This window comes from Hippichthys cyanospilos, chromosome 7 (genome assembly GCF_059441005.1).
Source record: "Hippichthys cyanospilos isolate Australia breed blue-spotted pipefish chromosome 7, RoL_Hcya_1.0, whole genome shotgun sequence".
NCBI classification, from domain to species: domain Eukaryota; kingdom Metazoa; phylum Chordata; class Actinopteri; order Syngnathiformes; family Syngnathidae; genus Hippichthys; species Hippichthys cyanospilos.
Genome location: NC_142375.1, coordinates 10249514 through 10269540, shown reverse-complemented (window position 1 = coordinate 10269540; position 20027 = coordinate 10249514). Strand labels below are relative to the sequence as shown.

Genomic DNA, 20027 nt, shown 5'->3' with positions numbered 1-20027 from the left:
TATGATTGAATGATAAAGCTTCATTTTACAGCTGAAAATTTGACTGTTCATTCCCTCTCATTTTGAAAGTGAACTCCAATGTTTCCGGTACGGGTCTCCATGGGGCACCCAAAACAATTTACGTGGTAAGTGCCCAGGAGTTACGCATCGCTTTGCGCATATAAACTCATGACTCGCTTAGTTATATCGGTCCCTTATGTAACGTGGCAGCTGATTCCTGATGTTTGACATTGTCATTTAGCACACATAACTCGAGCAAAGATGTTAAAATACTGGAGAAAGCATTCCCAAAGCAGATAATGTTCGACGCGCTGTATTGTTGAGTGCTGATAACACTTTTATGGTAGGTATTGCTGCTGTGAGGCCTTCTTGGAATCTAAATTGAGCCAGGAAAAAAAAACAAAAAAAACGAGAGCTGTGGTGCAGCGTCGTTGACATGTTGAAAAACAATCTAAATTTAATTGGCACTGAGACCACCCATAAAACACAACTACTTCAAGTCTTAATAACAAGTCATTTCCAAATTATTCCAACAACAACCCTCTCAAAAGCAACTGCTATATCACAATGCCAGTCCAAGTTTTTGTGATAAACTACAAAGAAAATAACTTGACCGTTACTGAGCTAAAATACTCACAAAAACTCTATTGGGGACAAAACTGCACAAAAATGCACTACCTGGAACAGTAAATTTTCTCACACAGATGCTTTATTGTGCCCCCCCAAAAACAAACAAAGGAGGCTTCATCACAAATCAGGTTGCTCAAACTTTACACGTAAAAAGCCGATTTAAAAATAGGACCTTTTTAAAATATAATTGCAACATGTTATCAGCTAGGTTTATGTTACTTTAAGCTACCTTAACCTAACAAAATGTATAAAACCGTGTGAGGTAAGTAAAGGCAATGTTTTAGTCTAGTCAGCACCTAAAGTTGGTTGACACCACGGCATATTAGGGCAGGTAACATACACCAGGTAAATGTTAGCTGTCAGAGAATTCTGGCATTATTGGTCTTCCCTCAAACTTGCGTGCTGTTGGCTGAAACAAAACTGTCAAAAGTAGCATATTATTACTAACATGGGGAGGGAGGGTTGCTCAAAACGTATGTTTTTCTCAGAGCTTTCACACTACGCCCATTTAAAACTCTGAATAGAAATGCAACCACAAATAAGTCTTTCAAAACTCAAAACAAGACTACTCTATGTGTTTTTTTCTGGCTATCACACAGCCGTAATCAGTAGTGAACCCATTCTGAGATGGATCATTGTCCGTCCATAACCTAGAGAACTCCCTGACGAAGGGTTGGACCAGACCCGGCTCCTCGGTGACCAGGACATTCTCGGCGTTGCACTGCACCGCCGACAGCGTCCAGTTGAGGGAGCCTGTGATGAGGCGTCGGCCGTCCACCAGGGCGAACTTGTGATGCATGTGCACATAGCTGCCCACGCTGCGCACGCAGATCCCTGTGGAGGAGGAGAGTGAGGAATGACAGAATTTCAATGCATTATGGATGAATTGGTCCGCTCCAGAAACAATCAGAACAAAGTTGGAAAAACAAAGTGAAATTGTGTGTTGGTATTGATCCCACCACATGTAGAACTAATTTGACGGCCATATGTATGAGCTTGCGCTACATATTTTACTCTTGGGATGGGAATGAAAAATGCATTTTTGATCGGTGTGTATTCGCTATTGTGACTGCATATTGCCTCTTGAGGAACAAATTGTTATTAGTGACACAAGCTTGTTCAGGAAGAGATTACACGCGTCGTACAGTGCTCGACATTCCCACGAAAATGTACAACAGAACCTCTGACCTTACAAAAAGAAAAATATCACCACGAAAGTGCATTGCGGGAAAAGCAATCAGGTAAAACGCTGGCTTGCAGGGCGTCTCCAGTCAGTCTGACTGTGTGGCGAGACGGCGCATGTAGCTGGCCTAAGAGAGACTGAAACACAACTATTTATTAGGCTGGATGAAGGCCAACAGAGGTTCTGCTCGAAACGGGCCGATGCAGTAAAAGGCGGCTGTGTGCGTGCGGGCGGGCGGGGGATTTATGTAGTGTCTTTGTGATTATACTGCATTCATTACAGTGTATATTGGCAAGTGACGATTACATATGGGCTTCGCAAGTTTTCATGTGTAGGATGTGTGTGTTCACGACAAACAAACAAAGTTTCTCGTCTCAGCAAGGTACTTGACCCCGAGGATGCTCTAAAAATACACACTCTCAATTGTGCCTTGACAAAACCTTCACACAATGCAGTAAAAATATTATATGTTCATATTCTTCCCCGCTCGAAAAAAATAAATGCTTTTAAACTACTTCAGCCTAAAATTGAGTGCCATAGCCCTCTAGTGTGCCTTGAGATCATCAGGCATGATATGTGATGTGTATTGACAAAAGCAGGCATATGTCAGGGATATTACTTTTGAGTTATTGACAAAAGCATAAAATTTCCTCAGAAATGCCCGTTCTTTTAATTTATATAAAACCAATCTCCTTAAGGTCTCCGCTTTCATTTCCCAGCAGCTAAAAAATTCAAGCTGTAATTTTCAAATTGTTTGACATTTACCTACAAAGCGTATGGTTGCCCCAATACTAAGAGGAAAAACAAAGACAACTTTTGTGTGCCTAAACCTATGAATTCAGAATACAAATTCATCACACAAAGGTGGCTTCAAATCATAGGTATAGGATACTCTGTGAAAACTTACAGAGAGTAAAATGACCCAAGAAGGACTGACACAGTAACCGGGCAGTATCTAATTGGAATGGGAAGAGGTTTACAGGTGGTTGGTAATTGGAAAAGCATGTCAAGTTTCCGTGAGCTCACAGAATATTTTGTTTATTTTCATTGATGTAGCAGCTAACATTTTTGACCAATATTCATCAAAACCAATCAAAGTGGTATGAAAAGAATCAAAAAAAGACAATGGACCATAATGTTCTTCAGACGCCTGAAGAAGGTGTCGTTTGATAACTAACAAGCTAGCATAACGCACCTCTGGGCCACTCAAAAAAGAACAAGTAAGCATTAAAATAAAATGAATTCATGTGACCTGTTTTTCCTATTTGTATTAATGATGAGCCAAAATTCAGTTCACTGAAACAAAAACTTGGCGTAATTAGCCAAAATTAAAACGCAAACAATGGATGGTATAGTGGTTCGTGAATATTACTAAAAGAGCAGAAAGAGATTGACGGTTAGCGCCGTGTGTGATTTAGGTACTTAAGCATGAAAGCACCATGCAGGCAGAACGAGGACAAGATACAATGGCTGGATTGAAGTGCTCAACATCCTCACAAAAATACACACTCACAAACACTTGGCCTAATGAAATCTGCCGTCTGCTTTGCCAATTTCTTACTTACTTAATCCTTACTTAACAATACACAGCAGCGGCAATTTAGCAAATGCGGAAGGCTGAAAGAGAAAGAGAGATAGCGAGAAGGAGACAGCGCACACAAAGCCTTTCACAGTGTGAGAGTCCATTAGGTCAAGACAGCTGCTGTCATCCCTCCATTCACCGCTGAACAACTGCCCCAGAGAGATTTCTTGGCATTGATGCCACTAGTCCAAGAACAGAGAGAGCAGAGCACCTTCCATTGAGAAGGACCTGAGTCATTTCCGCTAGACTGGCAGTAGCTCCACAAAAATCAGCCCCCAGATTGCTTGATTTCATTTAATTTATTTAAAACAGTGGAACCTCCAAATTGGAAGTCCCTCAAAGTCTTAGTTTGGTGTTCTTATAATCTTTATGAGTGAACTCATGAGAGACTCCAGCAAATGTCATGTTTCTGAGTATCTTTCGGCCAGCAGAGAAGGTCTTGCTGGCCTTCAGGGTTCACCACTGCTATTTATTGATTTGGCAGAGCTGTGTCGATATATCATCGACAGAATTATGCCAATTAAAAAAAAAAACTGAAAAAAACTTGTTCTCATACAACAAATGATAAAAAAAAAAAAAAACTTAGGTGGGATGGGATTAAATGCTGTTTTATCCAAAAGACTTCCTACAATGGAACGGGACAAAAACTTTTGGATTGCATCACAGATTGGCCATGGATCAAAAGATTTTTCATTAATTAAGTCTCCAAGACTTTTGACCATTAAAATAACACCTGTGGTTTATGTATTAATTAAGATTTCATTGCTAGTCATTCAAATACTTTGTCACACTTTTTTTTTCTTTTTAGATAAATAAACATTACTCTGAGAGACTAAGAATTTTAAGAATGACATGCAGCAATACCAGACTGGATTCACTTACCCGCCTTGCGAAGGGCTCCGACCTGGGACCCATTGATGTTAGAGTAGTGCTTGTCCACTAGGACTCTGATGGTTATCTTTCTTCTGTACAGGTACAGAACAGCCCTGCTCAGGTCCATGTTGGAAAAAGAAAACAAACACAAGTCCAGAGAGGAGGAAGCTGACAGGAGGAAGCGGAGAAGACGGGTGAAGGGCGTCTCTTCACCATGAGGCAATGGGCAGCAATGGGAGCTGAAGACATACAAAAATTGCAAGTGTGCCTCTGTGTCAATTTATCTACATGACTTTTGGGTTATAGTTATTTGATCAAGATAATCCAAGTATAAGGCCTAAGGGCTGTGGGTTTCCCAATATATAGCATTGCAAAAATCAGCGGCATGGAGTGAGAGAGTGATAAACTCAACAACCAAGGTTACATTCATGTAAACTGCTGTCACGTGGAGCAGGCCAAACAATTGAAAGACTTAGTTGACGACAGATTTCTTTCGAACGTTTGCCTCTCGTCACTTCTGTTCCTCAAGGACGTCGCCCCTTCTGAAAATATGTACTTGTGCAGCTAAAGTGTTTATGAAAACACAAAAGGACCGCCGAACACAAAGCTCCCTCCTGCACGATTTTGCCGTGAATCACAGCAGCTTCATTATGCTCAGCACAAAGAGTCACTCACTTGGGGGAAGCAGAGGAGAAGATGTGCTCCATACAGGCCACCTCTGAGGGAAAGAAGAGGACCTCGTTCAGAGTTGTTGGTGGCTTGAGACGACGCAGGAGCCTTGACAACAGTTCCACACTTAGGGTCAAGGCTACTACTCCCAGTCCCACCACCTTCACTGTCCACATCAATGACATCCTTGCTCTGTGAACACAATGCTTGCTCAAGTTACTGTACTTTCGAATTAATCACGTGTGTGCTGTTGGATGTCAACACACAACTTGACAGAATATATACAAGGAGCCTTTCTTGAAAAATACATTTTTATCCTCCTCAATGAATAACCTAGACCCAGCTGTGCATTTTAAAAATTAAAAGGGACCATTAAGCACAAACCCACACAAACAGAGGAAGAACATACAAACTCCAGAGCCGAGATTCAAACACCCATTCTCTCCAATGTGATATACAGTAAAATACATGTATTTTTGTATTTCTACAGAGTAGATAGATAGATAGATAGATAGATAGATAGATAGATAGATAGATAGATAGATAGATAGATAGATAGATAGATAGATAGATAGATAGATAGATAGATAGATAGATAGATAGATAGATAGATAGATAGATAGATAGATAAACACCAAAACATTCCCTTATGTACAATATTACAAATTATTTTATGAGTTTGTGAGAAGGGGAAAGTTTATGAAGAAGAAGAATTAAGGCTGTGCTAATGATGTCGTTTCATTCAGTAAATAGAATATTTTGATAGTTGCCTTAGGTCACGTTGGACGGACTTTAGAAATGAGTGGAACATTCTGTTGTACTTCTGAGGAACAAATAGCATTTACTGCCTCATAGGCCGGGATAACATTTGTTGAGTGGTGTCATCAATAAATCACCAATTGTCATGTCATGTTGAAAAAATCCAGCACGTTCGACAACTTTTGGACATTTTCCAGATGAGTTAATTCGACATTGAAAATTAGCTAACGTGTTTTAGCAAGGGGACGAATTAACGTGGGCTCACCTTTGCTCGTAACTTCAGCAAACAATTATTTAAAAAGTAATGTATGCTGTTAAATAATTCAATTGGGCAGATAAAGCGTCTGAGTTCACAATTCCGTTTAAATCGCAAAGATAGCGCCGTTGAATGAACCTGTGTCTTCTGACGTCATCATGAGATAGCGCTAGTTCGTTTTACGAGACGCCCAATCAACTTGACGGACGTTTAAGGGAGCCAATGAACGGCCGGGAAATGACTTAACCTTGTCCAATCATTTCACCCGTAAATATAGTCATTGCCAGGGTTTCCGGATGTTGATTTCTTCTTAACGCAACGTGTCTCTCCGTGCATAGGTAAAAGAGTCAACTTGAAGATTCTTGAGTTGTTTTAATTATCTGTCCACAAATGTATCTCTGCCTACTAACTGACGATTCGTTCGCAATTACTTGTGTACGATTAATGGAACCGAATTGATGTGTGTGGAATTCACAGACATGCCAAATGTTAGCTCACTAACATAGCAGGAAGTTTGGGTCATCGACATTGTGATCCCAAAGTGTTTTGTTCGAGTCGCTCATTGTTCTGATTGATCTCGTGTGTTATACAGTATAACAGCGGCAGAACAATTTGGACCGATGGGCCGCCGCAAGTCCAAACGAAAACCCCCTGCAAAGAAGAAGATGACCGGTGACCTGGAAACTCAGTTTACCTGCCCCTTCTGCAACCACGAGAAGTCATGTGACGTCAAAATGTAAGCAATCGCTTCCTACAAGTTTACGTTCCTTTTCATGTTCTTGTTGCTAACGACCCCACTTCCCCCACCACCACCACCACAGGGAAAGAACCAGAAATACAGGAATTATATCATGTACAGTCTGTTTGGAGGAGTTCCAAACGCCTATAACTTGTATCCTTCTCCATACAATGTGTGTCTCTCATGTAGGGTTGGCATATTGATTGAAATATCATTTTTGTATGCATGGGGGATGGGTGTGGACTTATTAGCCAATGGTGGCTTTAAATATTGTAAGCGGGCTGCATTGTTTTCCTAGATGCTCAGGTAACGCAGCTTCTGATAAGCTTTCCTGGGGACAGAGTTCTGTCAAACTGAAGATTCCCTGTGATCAATAAATTGGAAAGCTTTTCTTCCTACTGGCAAATCACTGTAATGTGATAAATCCTCCCACTGCATTTTATACAATAAGAAAGCTACCCTGTGAGGACTGAAACATTCGTATTGCGCTGCGTTGCAAATGAATACACACATACACTTAATGATAAGCTTGGGACACTTCCATTAGCCACCACAGCGTCCATTTACTGGAAGCTTTCAGTGTAATCTTCTGGCCCCAATGTTTAACCGCTGATTTATTGGCACATCATAACTCCCTGCGCTTTTTGGTCTTTGTACCATTCCTAATTGAGCATTTGGCGCCTCCCTCCTACGTGCTCAGACAGCCAATGTAAAGTCAGAGATTATTGACGATATGGTGTGGTCAGCGTCTGGGCTGAGGTGGGGGTGGTAAACGTCTGGTAAACTAGAGAAATATGCTAAAATGAAGTGGGTGACGTTTCTGTTCAGCCTGTCAACAACATTGTAAGTATTTCTAAAAGAACATAAAGACACATTCATTGACGCTGACAACCAGTTGTAAGTACTGGATCTTTATAACCGTCTATTCATAATGTGATTATTAATCGCACAATGTTATTTTTGGCTCAACTTTTACACTTTGCTCATTGATTTCCAAAGTTCATTTTATTTCTAACAGGAACAATGTCATGCAGCAAATTTTTTCTGCTTAACCCTACCTTTCTCCAGATCTTTCAGAGCCAGTGGATGTGTACAGTGATTGGATCGACGCTTGTGAATCAGCCAATCAGTAGCTCTGGATAATGTGGAACGAATCTATTTTTTTAAATATATAATCATAGACTTTTTTTCTGCCTTTTTGAAAATGGTTTGGCATTTGACATTTTAATTTTATTAAAAATTCATGCAAGTCTCCAATGCTGAAAAATTGTGTGTGCGTGTGCACGTTTGGGTCTGGACATAAACAACACTCGCCAACCACTTTGCTAGAAATATCTGGCCCTCCAACCATCTGGCCCTTCAAACATCAGCAAAAAATTATTGTCCAAATGGCCCATAATTGCCAATTATTTTAACTTTTTACCTTTTTCTACTCTTACCCATCCAGCCATCCATTTTATTTAGCCACTTATATTCACTAGGGTCGCTGGCATACAGCACTTCAATACGAGTAACATATTAATTTGCATCCTTAAAGGCTAAAAATATTTATGGTTTGTCAGGAAAAATAACATCCAATCGTATTGCACTGGTTTTATTAAAGCAAGCTTATAAGAGCTCACGGACACGTTTTCAGAGACGACATGTACGTACATAAACTTAATTACTATTAAAATACTGTCAACATTTTGCCGTGATAATTCATCCGTCAACTCATTATCGTGCAACATATCCAGTGAAATATAAGTCGCTGCTCAATTTTTTTTCTAAGTTACATGCTTTGTTGCCCTTTTAATGAGCTGCATGGCATTTAGGTGATTAATAGAAAAAAATAGAAACCTTAATACTAATTAAAATAGCTCTGGGAAGTAGCGCAGATGTTCTTTGTCTCTGTTTTTCAGTTCAATATTGTAATCAAGGGGAAGACATCTCCAAAATGTTCCTGGTAATTCAAAATACAAAACCATTTCCACCTCCATTACATTTTTCATTCATGACGGCAGAACACGAATGGTAACAAGTAGCCTGTGACAATAAATGAGATGTGAAGTGGTCGCCAGTGTGCGTGTGTTTGTGTGTATGGGTTGTGTTTGATGACAGAGCCCAGCTGGAGCACTATTGACGACACCTTATGAAACATGCTGGAGGACGATTACAATGGAGAATGATTACCACTTAGCCTCTTCTCCCCTCTGTGCGTGCATGCACCCCTCCCCAATTGCTCTTAATCCTCACTCACATTCAGCACGTGGGGTCAAAGGTCACTGCGTGTACGTTGTCATGTCTGCCAATCACCCACACGGTGACTGCGAGGCAACTGTTGCCAAGGAAACAGCGATGTGGTTGCTAGGCACCTGGAGCTGTGCTCACAATAGTCATTTTGTTGCTTAGCACACACACACACACACACACACACAGACAAATCCAAACAAAAGTGCGCCCACAGCTCTGCCCAATCAACAAGTTTACTCGACGCCAGAGTGGAAATTCTCATTAAAATCCTAAATTGCATTGTGATGCGACGAAATGCGCGCCCGTGCTCACGCAGTGGTTAAAACTCATGCAACATTAAGTGATATGAGTGCCATTTATCACACACACAGATGCTAATATATTGCTGAATGCGCAGAGAAAAACGTTTGCTCGTTTATATCTCTTAGGAACAATTCTAATGGAGCTTAAATGTCTTCTTCCAATAAGGTGGCAGCCTCATGATTAATCAGCATGCCCGGCGACCCGCAGCTTGACTTGATCAATATAAGACATAAACATCCATCATTCCAGCTAAAAATAGTAACAGCGACGCAAAATCAATGCCTTATTTCCCTATTGGCATGCGGCGCTCTTGGATTTTGCTAATGTGGGGGGATTCTTACGTGGCCTCCGTCCACTTATACAACAAGCCCCTTTTCACTAAGGGGGTGTAAGTAGAAGAAGAGTGCCAATAAAGCATCATTTCCTATAATGCTTATCCTCATTTGGGTGAGCCTATCCCAGGTGACTTTGGGATGGGGTGCATGAGACACCCAAGACTGCTCGTAAAACAATCAGAGGTCACGTGTAAGCAGAGGTGGGCAACGTAACATTTGTTGCTGGTCCGTCATTCGTCAGAGCCCCGCCTCCTTTCCGTCACAGTCGGTCTGTCATTTTTTCAAGCGATGCGAAGTTGTAATCGTCGGTCCATCAGTCCATCAGCGTATTTTTGCCTAGCCTTTCATCGCCATTGGAGTGCGACGTTTGACTTTTTTTCTCTGCGCATTCGTCAGACCCTGGTCTACTTCTGTTTGCACTCATCCTATTTTTTTCTGTTTTAGTACTTACGCTTAACGTTAACACCATGTCTGTGGTTCTACAGTTACACTGCAATTGAAACAACACTGTAATATAAGTGTAACACGAAAACAAAGCCAGCTAAGGGGTTTAACCATGGGCTATAATACAATATGCTTAATGCAGGGGATGAGAGTGTAATTAGAAATCATGACGGACTGACAGATAGTCCGTCAGTGCTGACGAAGTGTGCACCTCGGCGTGGAAGTTTAGACAACACAATCATACCTACAGACAATTGAAAAACCTCTGCGGCGCTTACCTTGAAGGAGGGTGAAGTAGTCCAGGGTTGTTGTCGTTTTGTTTTACCTCACCTACCAAGAAAGACGAACAACTTTACACATGCCAATGACGTGTTGCAAAGGCTCGCCTAAAAAATACACATACTACCGATAAGATCTGTTAACTGTTTTTTCTGCTGTTCTTTCAATAAAAGAAGTGTTCGGCCAGAACCACGACTAAGTCTTTTAATACACGCATGGGCATCACGGTATTACAGGTAGCAGACTAATGGATTCTGTCTTAATCATTTTTGTTTTCAATCCTTCACGGAATCAACATGCGGATCCAACCCACAGACTGGACGTTTGACACCACTGCTATGAACGCTGACATATCAAGAAGAATGATAAGGATGTGAATTTCTTTGATGTCTTATTTAAATGGTCCATTAGTCACTGATGTTTAAAAGACCTTATTAACTAACTAGGCTTCAATCTTCCACTATAGTGATCAGTATGTCAATGAATCAAAAGTAAAAAACATGACCTTTTTTATTTACTTGTATAAATATTATAACATGTACCATAGGGAAAACTGTTGAAATTATTCGACTTGAAAACACAGAACCAGAATAATATTCAGACACTTACTATGCAGTTTTATTTAATTTTCATCAATCATACAAAGCCGTGCAGGGGCGTTGCTCGTGACGTTACAGCCAGTTCCCGATTCCGCTTACCGTGAGGCAATGTGCAAAAATTGTTGTTTTTTTGCTTTTGTACATCCCTAATTTAAAACTGATGACAGTAATTGACGAGAACAAAGAACATGTTAGTTAAAGTTATTGGTAGTTTTAGAAATATGATATGTAGTTTCAAAAATTGCCTTTTATTTATATATATAAAAAAAAAAACACTCATTCTCATTTTATTTTATTAAGGGAAATGTTCTTTTTAGCTTGGTTTTAGGTACCGTGTAAGGATTTATTAAAAATAATAATCTTTGGAGATGTCAAAAACTGGACTCAAGTACAGTACGATATGTAACAATATGTAACATTATACAACCAAGCAATCTAATCTTAAACTTACAGATTTCCTCGCCTTCAAATACCAATTCAGTTGGAAAGTCTGCAACTATTTCTGCAGTAGAGCCTCTTAAGTTCAACAGTGCATTTGGGAATGCTGGTCAGCCTCTGATTTATTGGGATTTACAAACTCTTCCTATAGGAATTAGTGAAAATATACCAGGATTAAAGTGTTGCCATCATAAAAATGTTATGAACAGTATTATGGGAACAGTTAAGGTTGCTTTCAAGTATTCATAATGTCTCAAGTAACCTTCAAACAATTAAATTCTTCCGCTAATTAACAATGTTTTGTTTGTACGCACCCCAGATAAATACATTTATTTGAGAACAGCAAGGAATTATAGCCTTTCTCTTTACACTTTCAATTTATATGGATTCATACACATTTTTTGTCCCCATGGGAAATAATAGAGACCGGGAAAAAAACTGCAGGATCAAACTGTCACCATCATCAAAACCTTTATTACCAGCACAGTCAATCTGAGGTAACATTTTAACATGAACTCCCATACAAGCAGGCAGTGCACAGATAGAGCCCTCTTGGGGCTCAACCACTGCCCTGGATGAGGAAAGCGCCAGGAAATTTGCCTGGAGCCCATTAAAAAAAATGCCAATACATAATCAATATATTTAAAAGAAAAAAAGGTTGTGACATTTGATGGGTATTTATATGAGCCCGAGGCAATATTGTGGCCCTCAATGAACCATAGCTTACAAATGTTCTCGCATTTTGAACGGGTGCGTGGCCTTTTATATACACAGTTGTGGCCCTTAATTTCCTTTGTAAGTTGATTTAAGAAGTGTTGATTGTGTTAACAAAAATTGATACCAAATTTAAAGACATCTACTTTTAATTTTGATGATGGGTGTCCCTTTTTGGGGCTTGCGCACCTGCCCCCATAATTTTCTATGCACGCACCTGCAAACAAGTATGTCAATGAAACCAATAATCACTATAGAATACAAATAAAGGAGCATGTAGTAAGATCATTCAGCCTTGTGTAGTGAGAAAGGGAAATGAAGAGCGAGGCTAAAGGCTGTCATCTTCACGCATCGTCATTTGTCACACAGGTGGAAAAAGGTCACTGTCTTCTAATAAAAGAAAATAACTAGAACTCCAACAAACACAGCTCACTATGTCATGTCCATTCCATTATAGTAGTCCTTTCATTACTAGTATGAAGCTTCCATGCACTTTTTTTGTGGTAGCATCAGGAAAAAAAAAAAAGCCAAAAAGAAATCTGCACTTGGAGTCTTACCTTCTGATATGCACGAAGGATGAGGCTTTAAATGCATGATGTCCAAAGTTTGGTTTGACTTTTTCAGGGAAGGTTTTTGCTCACTTTCTCAATGACTTATTCAATGGGCACCGAACACACTTAAGCATCTGTTCTGTGTGCACACAGGGACCTAAAATCATTTGACATAATTAAACAATAAACGCTCGCTCGTTAGCAAGGGCAGAGCTGCAGCATCACTGTGTCCACCATGCTGGCCACTCCCATAACTGGGGGAAAAATTAAATTCAGTGTTCATTTCAGCTTCGCTGTTGTTTGACTCCTTACCAAAAACTACATACAGTAAGTAAAGAATAAACGTACAATTGCTCTGAATGCAAACTGTAAATTACTGTAATCCGTTTGGCTGTGGGTGGTACGATAAAGACATATGGACTCACTGAAGACACCCCAACAAAACTTTTCTGGCAGCGGCCCTACTGGTTAGGATTTTTAATTAAATGGAAAGTATTAAACAGACAATTTGAAATGTTTCTAATTTGTGCCTTTTTCAAAACTTAAATATTAGATACTGATATAAAGATAAACAACCAAAAGTAGAACTAAATAAATGATTCAAAATTTTAAAGGTGGTAATAGTTTTAAAAACACTGGAGAACTACAGTTTTGTGTGTGACCAATTTGTAAACGGACCAATGAAAAGCTGCTCAAACATCAATGAAATCATTTTTTGAAATTGTGTGTTTTATTTGGAATTAACCAATGAAAGTGGAGGAGGAAAAAAGGCTGTACAAAGTTGTATGAGTGACCCAGTTTGACTAATGTTGGACTGCTTTATGCTTCACCTGGACGAAATATGAATCCATGTATGGATAGAAGTGCAATACATAAAAGTAATTAAAAATGTGCATGATTTTGAAGTAGGTACGGTTAAAGTCAGGTTTCATACGTATTTAGCGGAGCTGCAATGGCTAATCAATTGATCCACTGCCTAATTGATAACCATTTTGAAAAGTGAATATAGTTTATGATAGGTAGTTTAAATGAAATGGGTTAAATCCTCAAAATTTCAGCTTCTCACAAGTAAATATTGTGTTTTCATAGTCCACAAAGTAAGTAAACTTATTAGTGGTGTGTTCAAAATAAAGCATCTGCAAACATTTGCTTTTACTCTCATTACCAACCACTTCATAGTCAAGAGTAAAGGAATATTTTCATAAAGGGATGGGAATTCAAACTTGTTCATGCAATTCACTGAATGATTGACAATCTAGTTGACTGAATAATGTTTACTATTTGTAGATTTTTCTTAGCTTGAAATGACATAAGAAAAAGTGTGTGTGGGGGGGTTCTGTATAAAGTGGTGGTTTGAGGTTCGACACGGGAATGACACATTTTGAATTGCAATACTGATCATTTTAACACCGAAATAAAAGTTTCAAATCCCTTTTGAAGTAAGCTTAAAGGGACACTTTCTTTAGACGGTTCTGGTGTGAACATTTTATTAATAATTAATTAGATAACCATTAATTTTCCCGTACAATTAAATAAAATCAGTTTGCCACTTGCCCACCAAATGTGTCTTACCTATTTTCCGCTTTTTATCGTGTGAGATTTTCAAGATGAGCCGTGATTGGTTGTTACCTCTGACCATGTGATGTCATTTTCAGTGGCAAAATGTGTTTTTTAGGTATTAATTATTCTTGAAAAATAATTATAAACACCAACTTTAAACTGATGGCAAAAGAAGTATAATTTGCGAAAAAAAAGTGTAATTTCTCTACTAAATAGTGTCATTTGTGTGCAAAATGGACTAAATTTGGTCAAATCAGGCGATTTGAGCTGCACACCGGTAACAAGATTATACTCTGTCTCGCCTAGAGGGGACAAGTGACTGAGGTTTGTAATGAACGTGCGACTAGCGCGTTCATCTCTCAGAACTAATGACGCCTGTGGGGAGTTGAGCTTAGTGTTAGGAGGTCGTCACCGTCGGCGCAGGAGATGCGAGCAAACTCATTTCCTTTACAGGTGCTAAGAGGAACACGCTTCATGAACCTAGAATGGTGAGCCGACAAAACAAAAACAAAACAGCGTTGATGCGAGCGGCTTTGACGACGGTCGGGGTCGCGTCTTGTTCAAAGCTTACCCAGGAGCGCGCCCTTTTGTTTCCCGACATCCTTCGAATGTCAAAGCCTCCACTCGACTACGCGTATTCTCAAGCAATAACATCCACATCTGTATTATCAACCCAAGAATACCCGTGGTCGAGAGTAGAGCTGAGAGGCCCTCCTCTTCTTTATCATCATCATGTTCCGATCTTTAGTGTTGTTGTTGTATGGAAACGGCACCTATGCGAGAAGACAGAAAAGGGGCAACGTTCACTCTTGAATAACAATGCCATCTTTTTATAATGTGCATTCGGAGCCCCGGTAATGTGAGTGCATTTTTTTTTCACCGTGACATAAAGACGTTCGAGTGATAAAAGCTTTTTGTACTCCGGTTAAGGAGGGCAGGGGTGATTGTTTTCCATGATCAAATAGGTGTGACTGTGTGTTACGCGCCGCACCCCGCATGTTCTTACTTCCCCCCATCATCATCGGATTTCCCGCCTCAGGCCCGTCCCGTGGAGAATAATGTCGGTACGCACTTGCCAATTAGAGAGCGGGACGTGTCAATCAGGCAGTACAAGGCAGATGGATGGTGGTGGAGGCTTGACGGGGCGTTACGTCAGCACCAAGGAGAGCTACCGGCGGAAAGCTGGTTTACAAACATTACCGATTTTTTTTTTTTTTTCCCTTCTTGCTTCTCTTTAACCTCGCCGGAGTTTACTCACCTCCCCAGTGACACTGGTGCCTTCCATTGAGTGCAACGTCAATAATTTCAATTTGGGAAAATAACAATAGGGTTTTGTTCTTTACAAAAACATACACTATGAATCAGTGAAACAGTCTTTGTCACACTTGCATATTTCTCTTTCTCATGTACCCGACTTGGCCACCAAGGGGCAGTAAATATACTTTTTATGGAAACATCTCAACTTCTAGGCTGATCAGAAAGGCACTAAGAATGATCATTTGTAAATCATCAAAGAGGATAAAGAATATATGCTGTGAGAAATTTTCAATTGTCTGTCTGGATTTGTTGAGCACCATTTGTCTGCAATCCTTTGCTTAAAGCAGTGGTTCTCAAACATTTTCAATGCTATTTTTTCAGCCGCCAGGACCCCCTAACTAGCACAAAACCAGCCACTCCTGAACCTAAACAGCATAATATCACCTATTTTATTTCTGACACATCCAACTAAGAATGGTGTTTCTCATGACCATGTGCACTCCTGTGAAACTTCATCAAAAAGAGGCGTACAATATTTTGCAAAGGAGTCAGAAAAACAGCAGTAAGTTGCTTCACATGCGCCATTTAATTTGCTCTAAAAAATACAAAGTTCCGGTCATGGAATTAAAAGCATGGAATAAAATTGGCTGAGAAACCTTTTTTCACAATCTCACGTACTATCTGAGGGGCCTTCATGTACCCCCAGGGGCACACATATCCCCATTTGAGAAGCGCTGGCTTAAAGTGTCATATTTCTGTAACCCAGGAAGGAAGGAAGGAAGGATGGATGGATGGTTGGTTGGTTTCCCCCCTACATTTCCCAAAACATGCTTGGTAGGTGTATTGGAGACTCCAAATTGCCCTCAGGTGTGCTTGCGAATGAGAATGGTTGTTTGTCTTTGTTAGCCCTACAGTTGGCTGGCAACCAGTTCAGGGTGTCCCCTGCCGACTGCCCAAAGACGGCTGGGATAGGCTCCAGCATGCCTGCAAACCTAGTGAGGGTAAGTGACTTAAGAATATGGATTAAACGTGTGTGTTTTAATGAGTCACAATATGCACCTGTAAACTTTGATGTGAAACCGCTCATTTTGAATCTTGATGTGCCCGTAATTTTATCTGATCTGACTCCATATGTCACAGCATCATTAGCGTTCTGATACACGTGGTGTGGCGTAACAACTCCACCTCACAGATGCAAATTTTCAGCCTGTTTGCCTATGTTCTGAAAAAATTGTTTATGATTTAAAGTATGTCTGCGTTGACGTCACTGTACCATACCCTTACACACTACTAAGGAATCTTTCTCCTAAACCATGTCTTCTTGGAATGACGTGAGTGTGGTTCATGGCTCCAGAATATGACCGCATCATCCGATCATCTGCCTTCCTTCCTGTGGGAGAGCAGGAAGAAGGGTTGGGCCGGCGCGGGGGGTTGTGCACTCCTACGGTGACGTCACATGACCTCATCCTGCATCCTCATGATTAGCCTTTCATTTATTGCTGCGCTAACTTTATTTCGCGGCGGGTGGACTGCATCTGGTTTTGCCATTTAGAGGGGGTGGCTGCGAGGGGATTTGTTTCCTGAATTGACGTGATTAGAGGTGAACTGGATCCAGCTGGAGGGACCTTTTTCTTTCTTTCTTTATCTTTTTTTAAAGAACGATTGATTTCTTTTGCCACACGCCCATTGTATCCTTCAAGTGGAGTTGGACACATGGCATTTCACATGCATCCAACAGGGGAACGCATGCTGCATTGCTGCTTAATTGCTTGGAACTAAAGGCGCCTGCCATAATGATGATGATAATGACTCTGACGCGGTATGACTGCATTTTGGTGCGCAACATATGGTGCTTGGACCATTCAGGATCAATTAGGCCATTTGAGCCAGCCCACAAAAAAAAAAAAAAAAATATATATATATATATATATATATATATATATATATATATATATATATATATATATATATATATATATATATATTTATAAAATTCAATATGTGTCATATGTACCTATGATTGAGGCAGGACTGAAATACCCTCATAGGCTACAATACGTGCCATACTCACATACAAATATTGTCCGTCGTTACTGGTTCATCGTTACTGGTCTCAAGCAACTTTTTAGTAACTAACACAGACTTGTACATTCCTGTAATTCTAGTTGGAACCTTGATCTTATAGTAGCTTATAGTTTCCAGCAAATAGTGAGCACCTTTATGGTGACTTGAAAGTGAACATCTATCAGTGTATTGAAACTGTTGCTATGTTTAAACCTGACTCGGAAAAGTTATTATTTTTTTTTTTAATCCATTACTTTTTCTTCAATACAGAAGCTGACTCATTTTTTTATCTTTTCACTTTCATAAGACTTTATTTCATTGTTCTTTTAATCTTTTTACATTTGCCTTTGGAAAGTATGAATAAATGGTACTAATAAGTACTGTACTAACAAGTTCCCTGTTCTGATAGTACTGTACAAGTCACTATTGAAAAAATATATACCTATTATTAATTTATCACTAATTATTCATCAACACATGCATTTTTAATGAATTATTGATAAGATATTCCCAACAGTTAATGCCCCCCCTCCCTTTTTTTTTTTAATTTACTCCCTGCTATTGCTGCATTCTTCCCGTCTCGGTCCACTGTTGAGGGGCGCTACTGTTTGTTTCTTATCCAATCAGAACGCACACTCAGAACCTCCCGTGGACTGTCTCAGTCATGTTGAATCCACTTGAAGGATGCTGAAGGTGTTGTCATTCATCAGCCGTCGCCATGGAAACACTCTTCTTGTGTCAGTAGTAGAAATAAGAAAAGATTCAACTTACCGCTCGCGACCGCTTTGGAGAAGTAGCCGCTCCGTTTATTCCACGTTGGATTCTGTGTGTGTGTGTTGCGGGTGTGCACCCCTCCCCATCCTCCTCTTCCTCCACCCTCATGCAGTTTCTCTCTGTCTCGTGCGCTAAGCGGGAATCACACAACCACTCCTTGTTTTTTTTTTTCTCTTCTTCCCCACCACATCGGAGGGAGAGGGAGGGTTGGAGGCAGCATGCAACAGCATCAGCATCCCATACAAGTCAGCTACACAGACCACTCCAGTCCTCATCCTCCTCCTTTTTTTTTTGCTCTCTGCTCCTCCTCTTTCTCCTCCTCTGCTTGCTTTTACAAGAAGGGAAAAAACCCAAAGAAACAGGATCCAGTAACATAAGAGGGAAGATCAGGGACTTGCTCACATTTGTATCATGAAAAAAATACAGTTTATTTGTGAACAGGGGCAGGACAGAGTCCTGTTTTAGATGGCAACCCTCTAAAAACATCCACATCTAGATTAATAAGGCACATACAACACACTTTACAACATTATCATTAAACAGAAATGGCTTGGAGATTGCAGTCAAATAGATATTATATGTACTATACTAGATCTACTACATGTGGCAGTTTTTAAGCAATGTATTGAACACAAATGTGGAAGCACCACACATACACAATCAATACAACAGTCCTCCATGTTTTTTTGTTTTGTTTTTTTAAATCTGTGTAGCATGACTAATTTTAATGGCATAGTGAAGAGTTAAGAGGATTTGGGACATCTAAATGAACAGCAAAATGGACCGCGACTTTTCCCATGGGATAGAGACCAGTATGTATGATTTTTGTCCACAAATATGTATTGAAAAAAAAAAGGATTCTCTCAAAAAACCTCCTCCGCAATGACTAAAAAAAAAGTAGTACTGTTCTCACTGTCAACCTGTCAATCAGCTCAACGGGCACTACAACTAGATGCAGGCACAAATGATGCTAGGATTTCAACCTCGGGGTAGGTTACAATTTCTGCCCTGTTTGGTCGATCTTTGCGCCGAGAGCCAATTTCGTGTCTTGTTATGGTGCCCGTATCTTGTAAGAGAGCCCTTTGATCTGATTGACAGACTGACTGGCCAGTCAGGTGAGAATAGTACTACTTTTTTTTTTGTCATTGCAGAGGAAGTCAATCACACACGAGCAGCTAGATTTGACCGGCAAGGAGGAAAGAAAGCTTTAGGATCGTCTTACCTTTTGTAATCAATTGGAATTTCATGTGTAAACTCTGCTTTTTAAACATGTTAGGTCAGCTAGTTGCGTCTCTAGACCAGTGGTGGGCAAACATTTTGGCTCGTGGGCCGCATTGACTTTTTATGACATTTTATGTGTGGCTTTGCAAAATGTCTCGGAGCTTGGATGTTTTTCTTTGTAATAATAAATTTTTGCTAACTATCGAGGAATAAAGTTGATGAGCCATTCAATGTAGCAAAGGAATAGTTGAGGCTAAATTAAGAGCAGAAATGAGCATTTGTGAGAAGCTGCAGGGGTTCATGCCATAAAAAGAGCACTGTACATGCGGTATTTGCTCTGACAATGAAGATAGAAAAGTAGAGAGGTCAGGTCAGTGGGAAATGCATTGTGACCTAGACAAAACTTATGACAGGGTACCCAGGGAGTAACTGTGATATTGTATGAGGAAGTCTGGAGTGTCAGAGAAGTATGTTAGAGCATTGCAGGACATGTACAAGGACAGTAAGACTGGTGAGATGTGCGGTAGGTGTGACAGAAGAGGACAAGGTGGAGGTGGGAGTGCAT

General features: G+C 40.1%; 2 protein-coding genes and 1 long non-coding RNA gene across 5 annotated transcripts; 1 reads left to right on the top strand and 2 right to left on the bottom strand.

Annotated features, from left to right (window-relative positions):
- Positions 1–713: 713 nt before the first annotated feature.
- pld6 (phospholipase D family, member 6) lies at positions 714–8536 on the bottom strand. Of its 3 annotated transcripts, none has more exons than XM_088419673.1 (4): positions 5962–8536; positions 4944–5129; positions 4278–4381; positions 714–1464 (listed from the first exon to the last, which is right to left on the bottom strand). In XM_088419673.1, exons 2-4 carry the CDS (start codon positions 5120–5122, stop codon positions 1196–1198), a joined length of 552 nt encoding a protein of 183 aa, XP_088275799.1. In that variant the 5' UTR covers positions 5123–5129; positions 5962–8536; the 3' UTR covers positions 714–1195. The 3 variants fall into 3 exon arrangements, with proteins under 3 accessions (XP_088275799.1, XP_088275800.1, XP_088275798.1); XM_088419674.1 differs by having other exon boundaries at positions 4278–4507; positions 4944–5045; XM_088419672.1 differs by having other exon boundaries at positions 4278–4507; positions 5962–8535.
- LOC148420994 (transcription elongation factor 1 homolog) lies at positions 6208–7948 on the top strand. Its single transcript, XM_088419675.1, has 4 exons — positions 6208–6290; positions 6545–6688; positions 6774–6844; positions 7760–7948. The coding sequence occupies exons 2-4, from the start codon at positions 6573–6575 to the stop codon at positions 7822–7824; spliced, it is 252 nt and encodes an 83-aa protein (XP_088275801.1). The 5' UTR covers positions 6208–6290; positions 6545–6572; the 3' UTR covers positions 7825–7948.
- Positions 8537–10289: 1753 nt separating the features above from the next.
- LOC148420992 (uncharacterized) lies at positions 10290–18460 on the bottom strand. The gene is made up of 3 exons (XR_015866164.1): positions 18239–18460; positions 14718–14919; positions 10290–14626 (listed from the first exon to the last, which is right to left on the bottom strand). It is a non-coding gene; the product is annotated as an uncharacterized LOC148420992 (long non-coding RNA).
- Positions 18461–20027: the final 1567 nt, after the last annotated feature.

Excerpts from the sequence above, each read along its gene's own strand:
- pld6 (XM_088419672.1), bottom strand. The coding sequence starts at position 5,122 with ATGTCATTGATGTGGACAGTGAAGGTGGTGGGACTGGGAGTAGTAGCC. Across the intron at positions 4,508-4,943 it reads TTCTCCTCTGCTTCCCCCAA|CTCCCATTGCTGCCCATTGC; the intron begins GTGAGTGACTCT and ends GTATGTCTTCAG. Across the intron at positions 1,465-4,277 it reads CGGAGCCCTTCGCAAGGCGG|GGATCTGCGTGCGCAGCGTG; the intron begins GTAAGTGAATCC and ends CCTCCTCCACAG.
- LOC148420994 (XM_088419675.1), top strand. The coding sequence starts at position 6,573 with ATGGGCCGCCGCAAGTCCAAACGAAAACCCCCTGCAAAGAAGAAGATG. Across the intron at positions 6,689-6,773 it reads AAGTCATGTGACGTCAAAAT|GGAAAGAACCAGAAATACAG; the intron begins GTAAGCAATCGC and ends CCACCACCACAG. Across the intron at positions 6,845-7,759 it reads GTTCCAAACGCCTATAACTT|ATCTTTCAGAGCCAGTGGAT; the intron begins GTATCCTTCTCC and ends ACCTTTCTCCAG.